This window comes from Denticeps clupeoides, chromosome 1, assembly GCF_900700375.1.
Source record: "Denticeps clupeoides chromosome 1, fDenClu1.1, whole genome shotgun sequence".
In the NCBI taxonomy this organism is placed as follows: domain Eukaryota; kingdom Metazoa; phylum Chordata; class Actinopteri; order Clupeiformes; family Denticipitidae; genus Denticeps; species Denticeps clupeoides.
In genome coordinates, this window is record NC_041707.1 from 32,937,674 (window position 1) to 32,947,434 (window position 9,761).

The 9,761-nt window shown below is 42.3% G+C and overlaps 1 protein-coding gene across 3 annotated transcripts in view; it reads left to right on the forward strand.

Annotated features, from left to right (window-relative positions):
- fgfrl1a (fibroblast growth factor receptor like 1a) overlaps window positions 1-5,887 on the forward strand; it is a 34,302-nt gene extending 28,415 nt beyond the window's left edge. For all 3 annotated transcript variants that reach the window (XM_028980619.1, XM_028980610.1, XM_028980628.1), the window contains exons 6-8: window positions 745-917; window positions 3,045-3,225; window positions 3,855-5,887. In XM_028980619.1, the coding sequence (XP_028836452.1) occupies window positions 745-917; window positions 3,045-3,225; window positions 3,855-4,282 (782 nt within the window). In that variant the 3' untranslated portion in view covers window positions 4,283-5,887. The remainder of the gene's footprint in view (window positions 1-744; window positions 918-3,044; window positions 3,226-3,854) is intronic.
- Window positions 5,888-9,761: the final 3,874 nt, after the last annotated feature.

The following is a 9,761-nucleotide window of genomic DNA, read 5'->3' on the forward strand; positions in this document are numbered from 1 at the left end:
TGGCTGCCCACTGCTCACCAAGGGTGATGGTTAAATGCAGAGAGCACATTTCACTGGGTGCTGTGGTGTGGTGTGTCACATGTGACAATTAATCACTTTCTATTACAATTCCGATAATTAAAATGAAAAAATTAAATTTTTCCTCAAAGTGTTGTTGGAGAACAGGACCCTGATATGTAGCTACTCATTACAGCCCTTACCCACCCATCCCCACTTCAATTAAAAGAAAGCTGCAGTTGCTGAACACCTGAGGATGAACTCAACGCTGCTGAATTCTCGGGGGGTCGAACACGCACTCGCCACACTCAGCCAGGCCTAATCCAAGGATGAATGATGTCATTTATAATCATTTCTGTATGTAGGGAGCATTAACTACTTGAGATATAGCAAGAAGAGTGTGTGTGCATGTGTGTGTGTGTGTGTGTGTGTGTGTGTGTGAGACCCTCATCTGGAAGTGATTAGGCCCCAGCTGTCGCACCCCTCTCTCTCTCTCTCTCTCTCTCTCTCTCTCTCTCTCTCTCTCTCTCTCTCTCTTCCCTCGCCCCTGAAAAACACATGTGTTGTAAAACCAGAAGCGGAGACAGAAAACTAGTAACACATCCTTCTGGTATTACAAATGCCGTTTTCCCCTCGTTTTTCCGTCCCTGTCGCATTCAGGACGTCTTGAGGACTCTCATTGTGGAAATGACTGCTACACCTTCATCTGGATCCTAACCGACATCCTGTCCTTTTTCTGTTGTTCAGAGCGGACAAACTCCAAGCCCATCCTGACCGGGACCCACCCGGTCAACACCACGGTGGACTATGGAGGAACCACATCGTTCCAGTGCAAGGTCAGGAGCGACGTGAAGCCTGTCATTCAGTGGCTGAAGCGCGTGGAGAGCGGCGACGAGAGCCGCTACAACTCCACCATTGAGGTAGGCGTGCGGAGGGAGAGGGTGTGTGTGATGAAAGCGCTCAGAACGCTCGTAACTCCACTTCGTTTGAAGTGCAGGATTTATTGGTTAATAAAAGATGGCGCAAGTGTACGACACATTTGATAATAACACACATGTCTGAAAAATAACAGATTTGATTTATAGCCCGGTTTTATTCGATTTTCGATCTGGCGTGGCCGCTTGTGTTCGTGGACGGCTGGTTTTCAATATCACCTCTCAATCTGTCAGGACGCTCTGCGAAAGCCAGCAAATTCTTCACGTGCTGAGTTGTAATGAAGTCATGTGTACGTTTAGCTTCTCTGGGAATAAAAGTTGGATACTAGACCCAGCAGGTTGGATAAAAATTTCGAAATAACATTTTGGTTTGGTGTCAGTGTAGGATGAAAAAGTTCAAATTCTTACATAAAACCTCCTTTGCCAGGAGCTTTTAATGGATAAGTGACCAATCACAAGTGATGTGAGACCTGTTGTTCCCATAGCAACCATAAAAGTGTAGTGGTGGAGAGAGTTTCTGAGCACAGTGAAATCTTCTACTAACTCTGAAGTGGACTTTTTTATGTTTAAAGTAATAAAAGTCAGTAACATATTAAATCTATAAACTCTGGGGCAAAATGGACCGAAAAAAAAAACATACACATGAAAAACAGAATGCCGGATTGGGTTCAGGTCGGTTTGGCTGCTACTCCCTCTGAGATTGTTCGGAAGACACTGGTGAGTCTTCACTGGTTTAATGATTCTGTTACAGTTCCATGTGGATCACTGTTGGGTGACAATGTCACCCTGCAGCAAGAGCCAGAACGGAGACAGAGACCGTGTGCTTTCACAACTTGGCCAATGAGAATTGCCTCACCACGTGCAGTTCTGTCTTGGTTAGGTTTGTAATCTTTATTTTAGGGCTGCAACTAACAATTATTTTAATAATCGATTAATCTGACTATTTTTGTTCAATTAATCGTATAATCTGATTTATTTATTTTTTAAACAAGAAAACACAACACAAAAAACATACACATGTATGCTTTACATCTGCCAAACATAGACAAAAAAAAAATAAATAAAGTGCCACCTGAGCTGCCAGAACGATAAATAATTTATAAAAAAATAAAGAACAATACAAATCAGAAAATTTAACAGGATTTGTTTGAATGTCAGAACACTGCAGATGCACACACTCGCAGACGCGCACAAACTCTCACACTGACACACACACACACACACACACACACTGCAAAAAATGCTTTTCTAACTTAGTAGTTTTGTCCTGATTTCAGTCCAAATCTCTAAAAAATCTTAAATCAAGATACATTTACTAGACACATGAAATAGCATAAGAAATGATGTCTTGTTTTCTGATAAAACATCTCAAAATTAAGTGATTGTTTAAAACTGCCTCCGCCATGTATCTGTCCTCTACCTCCGCTTGTTATTTTTTATTTTTTTGCTCCGCGCTGTCTATGAGGCGCCAAACTCTGCTAGCATCTGTGCGCGAGAGAGACCGAGTGTGTTCACTCCGCTCCGCGCTCAAATAAAGTTTTTAATAATCAAACGTCTCCGCGTCGCACGACATAACGAATCGATTAGGAAATTCGTTGCCAACTCTTTTAGTAATCGATTTTAGTCGATTCGTTGTTGCAACCCTACTTTATTTATACGCAGAGTTGGTTGTGAAAAGAGGAACAAACATACGTGTGAAAGATGTGCTCACATGTCTATGGACACAGAACATGCAAGTCATGGAAACGAATACAGGAACTTAAGTCTGAGAAAAGAAGAACAACTCCATATATGTATGGTGTTCGTTGGAACATGAAGAATGAAGCAACACCTTTGTACAGACAAAGACAAATTCTTCTAACAATCACAGTATTTAGCCTTTTTCAAAACAGCAATACATTATGTCCTTTTGCTTACTGGGGTAGTACCTTAGAAAAGAGAAGGAAGGGTAACTTATGGAATGGCATGAATGTTATTTAAAGATTCTGAATCTTATGCTTTGAATCATGATGCATCTTTAAAAATATACTATATTCCACATTCCTACTGTGAGAATGTGAGGATAGGCATATAGCTGTATATAAAATCTAATCAGGATTTGTGCATTTGTAGGTTGGAGACCATCGCTTTGTGGTGCTGCCCACCGGCGAGGTTTGGTCCCGCCCAGATGGCTCGTACCTAAACAAACTGCTCATCACGCGTGCCAAGGAGGAAGACGCCGGCATGTACATCTGCCTGGGCGCCAACACAATGGGCTACAGTTTCCGCAGCGCCTTCCTCACTGTGCTGCCAGGTACACAACACACTGATACACTAGCAGGAGGTTCCCCGGTTGCCAGGGCCGTGTTTGGTTCGGCTTGATAGATATAATTGCATAGTGAAAGTGACTGATGATTCAACAAATGATTCATTTGTTCTTTGTTTGCATGAACAATGTTGCCAGATTGGGTGGTTGTGAATATGTAAAGCGACTCTGTACTCCACAGTCAATATCAGCACTAGTTTTTAACTAGAATATTGCCGCCACCAGAAAATCACCAGGCAACATCATTATGATATAATTGTGAAGTGAAAGTGAAGTGATACACAGCACACGGTGCACACAACGAAATGTGTCCTTTGCTTTTAACCATCACCCTTGGTGAGCAGTGGGCAGCCATGACAGTCACCCGGAGAGCAGTGTGTGGGGATGGTGCTTTCCTCAGTGGCACCTCAGGATTCGAACCTGCAACCTTCTGATTACGGGGCCGCTTCCTTCACCGCTAGGCCATGGCCCCTGATTATGTTCTGCACTGCAACGATGCATCGATTATGAAATTAATTTTAACACCTCTACTGGCAACACTGCAAACTGGTTCAATATTCATTGGTTGAAAGGATGGATCTGGTCTATGCTGACTGTTTTACTTTTTATCTCTCCAGACACCAAGCCTCCCATCGCCCCCGTTTTCCCACCGGCCTCCAGCTCAGTGCCCTGGCCAGTCATCATCGGCATCCCCGCAGGCATGGTCTTCATCTTTGGCACTGTGCTGCTGTGGCTATGCCAGAGCAAGAAGCCCTGCCCCCCCTCGGCCACGCAGGCCCTGCCGCCCCCCCACCGCCCACCCTACAGGGACCGGGACAGGGAGCGGGGCTGCCTGCCTCCTGTCCCTCCCTCTTCCTCGAACTACTCCAGCCCGGAGAAGGACTGCCTCAGCTCCCTGAACTATGAGGAGTACCTGGCCCACCAGAGCTGCCCCGGCATGGGTCCCAAAATCTACCCCAAGATTTACACGGACATCCACACACACACACACTCACACATGGAGGGCAAGGTGCACCAGCATCAGCACATTCACTTTCAGTGTTAGCGCCACGCCACGTGCCCTAGACTGCGTCCTCATCCACAAACCGGACTGGCTGTTGCCGTTTCCTGGTTTTAAAGCCTCCGGTTGGCCTTTTTTTGGTGCCTGGATTGCCTTTCAAGCTGCAGTAACCTGAACATCTTTCAGGTATTTCTGTTGTAACCCTTATTTGTGTATGTACTCTTTAGCCAAAAGTGGGTTTTTTTCTGTTCAGCCCAAGCACAGCCTCCCTGAAGACGATGACTGCAAAGCTGCGTGAGTAACACGGCGCTAGGATTAGGAAAACGCGGGAAAACGAGAGAAAGTAAATTCAGATCCACTGCCAGTTTAATTCCTAAATGGACTGGAATTGAACCCCGGCCTCGGTCGCTGCGGCACCATTTTCACTTCCCCTCTGTGGTCTCGCTGCACCCTGCACTGAGAAACATGACACTTTTTTTTCTTTTTCTTGCGCACCGCCGACATCTGATCGCAGAAATATATTTTTATAGCCCGAGCGTCGACATCACATGTTTCTGCATGTACACCAGTAAAAAAAAGTGAACATTTGCACTTATTATTCTTATCATGTTTTATTAGATACATAGCAATCTTTCCCCAGCTACTTTTTCCACTCATTTGGGTCTTTTTGTATTGTTCCCACTTCAAGTTGTCATTCTCGTGTCCTTCAGTTTCTGTGTTGAGCTCGCGATACTTCAGTGGTACTTCATGTGTTCTCTACTCTGATACTCAGGTAGCCATTTTTTTTGTTATCTTGTCAATGATTTATATAAACCCCCCCCCCCCCCCCCCCCCCCCACTCTTGACCACTATTAGTTCAATTTAGAGGCTATGGACTGCAACAGCGACACCTGTGGCCAAAAAACTCAAAAACTGAATGTGTACATACGCAAACAAAAGTAATTATGTTTTAATAAAATAAACTGGGAATCAGGTTTCCTCTCTTATGAGCAAATGTTGCATTTTCAGGAGCATAGACTGCAGTCGTGTGAGACGGTATCTGCTATAATCAGTATTGGCGTGTTTATGGAAAGGTCATAGCCTGTGATATTCAAGTTCACAGACAGAACTGCATCCTTTAAACACACTGCAGGGATTTTAGCAGGAATCTCACCTTTATGAAGAAATGCCTCATATGCTATGATTGGGTACTTGATGTCATCTTATACCATTTTGGCAAAATGAATCTTTGTTACAGAGAGTGTATGAACAGTGTGTCTCTCTCACTAAAAAAGTCCATGGTAATGTTAATAAAACAGAGAATTTGTAGAAATGTTTGACCACCCAGGTAAATTGGGTGCCATTTTATATTGTTTTAACACAAGTCGTGTTTTTTTAATTTATTTCAGTTAAACAAAGTGTTTGTATTTCCTTCCATTGCCAGATATTAAGCATTTATTTTTCATCTAAAAACAATAGTGTCGATTGAAGTACTGTTTGTTGTAGCTGTATGTAAACAGTGTAGTATATATTAAACCTTGTCAAGCAGTGAAAAATCATATTTTAATTTACTGTATAGGACACATGTTATTGATTATATGTTTATTTGGACAATCATGTACTGTTACCATCTTGTAAATTAAAATTTATTTAGGTTATTATGAAAAGAAATGTCATTGATGCTGTTTTGTTGAAAGATTTTTGTTCCTTTGACTTCTTGGCACCATGTATAACCTGTGTTAAAAAAAATGGTTGTTGATCATTTTTAGAATTTACTGCCTAATACATACAGAACTCACCATACACATATTTTTAAAATAATATTACAACCAATTCTATGGTACATTTCATATGAGAAGTATTCACATTGCATCACATTTTCCACATTTTATGTTACAGCCTTATTCCAAAATGCACAGAATTCTACACACAACACCCCATGATGAAAACATTTACTTGAGATTTTGGCAAATTTATTTAAAAAAAAAAAGAATAGAAATCACATGGACATAAGTATTTAAGCATTAAGCATTTTTCTCAATACTTTGTTGATGCACCTTTGGCATCAGTTACAGCCTCAAGTCTTCTTGAATATGATGCCATAAGCTTGGCACACCTATCCTTGGCCGGTTTGGCCCATTCCTCTTTGCAGCCCCACACAAGCTCCATCAGGTTGGATGGGAACCGTCGGTGCAGCCATTTTAAGATCTCTCCAGAGATGTTCAATCGAATTCAAGTCTGGTCTCTGGCTGGGCCACTCAAGGACATTCACAGAGTCCTGAAGCTACTCCTTTGATATCTTGGGAGTCGTTGTCCTGCTGTGTCCTGTAGCGTTGTTGTCCTCTGGAGTAGTTTTTCCATCCAGGATGTCTCTGTATGTTGCTGCAGTCACTTTTCCCTCTGTCCTGACTCCCAGTTCCGGCAGATGAATAAAATCCCCACAGCATGATGCTGCCACCACCATGCTTCACTGTAGGGATGGTATTGGCCTGGTAATGATTGGTGCCTCATTTCCTCCAAATGTGCCACCTGGCATTTACAACAAAGAGTTCCAAATTTTGTTTCTCACGGTCTGAGAGTCCTTCAGGTACCTTTTGGCGTCTGTCTGGCCACTCTACCATATAGGCCTGGTTGGTGTATTGCAGAGATGGTTGTCCTTCTAGAAGGTTCTCATCTTTGCACAGAGGACCTCTGGAGCTCTGACAGATTGACCATTGGGCTTTTGGTTACCTCCCTGACTAAGGACATTCTTCCCTGATTGCTCAGTTTAGGTGGCGAGCCAGCTCTAGGTAGAGATCTGGTGGTTTTTAACTTCTTCCACTTACAGATGATGGAGCCACTGTGCTCATTTGGACCATCAAAGCAGCATAAATGTTTCTGTAATCTTCCCCAAGGTTGTACCTCGAGACAATCCTGTTTCAAAGGTCTACAGATAATTCCTTTGACTTCATGCTTGGTTTGTGCTCTGACATGAACTGTCAACTATGAAACCTTATATAGAAGGTGTGTGCCTTTCCATATCATGTCTGTTCATGTATCATGTCAATGTCAGTTTTTTCCACTTGTGGACTACTAATAAGCTGCAGAAACATCTCAAGGATGATCAGGAGGCACCTGAGCTCAATTTTGAGCATCATAGAAAAGGCGGTGAATACTTATGTATGTGTGATTTCTCTTTTTTTTTTAATAAATTTGGCAAATAAATGTTTTTAGCTCAAGTTGTAATTATGGGGTATTTCATAATAACCTAAATTAAAAAATGAATTCAATCCATTTTGTGCTGTGAGTACTTCCCGGATGCACTGTACATGCAGTGGGGTGACCTACTTACTTACCACCTTAATGCCAAAAACTAATTTCTAAGAATGGCTCCAGCTGGATTGGACCAATGAGCAGGCCTTATATGTATAAGTACATGGCAGGTATATAGCCTCATGTGTAGGTTTCTTTTTAATGTTAGTGCATGAAATATGCGTTTGGTTTTGGGCTTTAACGGTTTGATAAAGGCAAGTTTTAATGGCTCAGCATTGCTCAGTAGAGTCAGATCACTTTGAAATGCAGAACAGGTGGGGTCGGCATTTTAATGTGATTTTTAAATAAAACTCGCTTTTGCTCTTTAAATTGTTGTGGGGGAGAAAATGCGAGCAGCTCACCTACAGAGATCAAAGCAGCATGGAGCAATGGACTTCATTTTAAATTGGACAACTCAGAACTTGGAATATGATGCATCATATACCTGGGGGATATTTTAAAAAATGCTTTGCTGGAAAGCTCCACTAGAAACTTCATTAACTAATGCAATCTCCTTTATTCAGAACATGGTGCAAGAAGAGACAAACAAATTAGAATAAACAGACCAGTCGGAAAGGTTCGTAGGTTTTGGCACGCACAAAAACGTGTTGGTGTGAATTTTGCAAAGCGTGTCAGAAATTGAGATATGGAGGACATCACACAGGTTAAATCATTTCAGGCTGCGTCAGAGCACCCTGCATCTACATACATGATACGAAACACATTCCCTGGCAGCTGGATTCGTGCTGCGCCAGGCAGGTGGGGGTGGTGGTGCTCGGCTCCCCTCAGGTCCCCTCAAAGCACCGGAATGTCAGCAGGGCACACGGGGGTCAGCCAGCGTGGAGACAATTGAGCTATGAGCGAGTGAAAGTGAACTGGTGAGTGATTGAGCGAGCAAGCGGGGCCAGTAAGTGATCCTGCAGAGCGTCCGAACGAGTGAGAGCCTGGGCCGGATGAACGGATGAGTGAAAAAACACAAGCGGGGACGAGGCTCCCAGAGGCCTTCGGATGGAAGCAAGTCCCGGCAAGGAAAGAAAAGCCATGCCCTTCCATTAAAGAAAGTGAATCTCCCCACCGCTGCTGCCGCACTCATTCAGCTGTAATCTAGGTAGGATTCCCTTTCACCGCTAAGGAGCGGCATTGTCTGGCTGCAGCACTGATGTGACAGCAGAGTGCGGCCGCCGTGGAGAGAAGAGGCTCTTTGTTTGGCCCTCCGGTCCCTCTGCTTCGGGAAAGGCATTATGGGATGAGACCCGGGTACGATGGCCCAGAACAATGATCGGGAAATTAACCTCGCATGACCATGATGGTGACCCAGAGCCTCTCCATCGAGCTATGAGGAAGGTTCCAGGTGCTCTGGGTTTATTCATTGGGATATGGGATAAATGGGATAAAATACACAGAATTTGCCAGTGATACGATATTGCAGGACACTACCAAGAAGTTGAAAAGTGGAATTCAAACTTGGAGAACAACAAGCCTTGTGTTTGAAATAAGTTTACTGCCACCTTGTGGTGAATTGAGGAAAGATGCCTTTTATACGTAAAAAAGCACGTCTAGTTACTTTAATTAAAATATTTTATTGAAACATATAAGCCTGATAAGTACAATAAAAAGATAAATTGTTGCAATTATAAAGCCATTTATTTTTTTGTGTTGTGAGTTGAGATACAATCAACTGAATGCACTTAGTTATGCAAATTTAACTTTTAAAAGGATATGACTTCAATTTATGTATGACATGCATTTGTAAGACTCAAACTATCCTCCACTTGAAAAACTGTGTTTTTTTTCTCCACAAATCTGTCAACTTGATTGAAAAATATAACATAAAGTAAGAGTAGCCTACACTGGAGCAAATATCCTTTCTAAAAGAAAATAGATTAAAATAAAATTTCACATTAAATATGTAAATGTTAAATTAACACTGTACAGTGATCCTAACACCGATCATGTGTAACATGTCAGTGAGTGATGTGAAGAGGCAAACAAAACGAAAATTTCATTCATATTCAGCTACCATTTAGAAAAAACATGAGAAAATGGAGCCATACACATGTATGACATTTGGCAGACGCTCTTATCATTATCATTACATGAGTGCTTTAAAATGTCCATCACGGAAATCCCTCATTTGGCTCACTAGTGACTTATCTGTAAATACCATTAGATTAATAACTCAGTACCCAATCATTTTTTAAATAAATATACGTAAGATATTTCCTAAAAAGTAATGTTTTTAGTTTGCATTTCA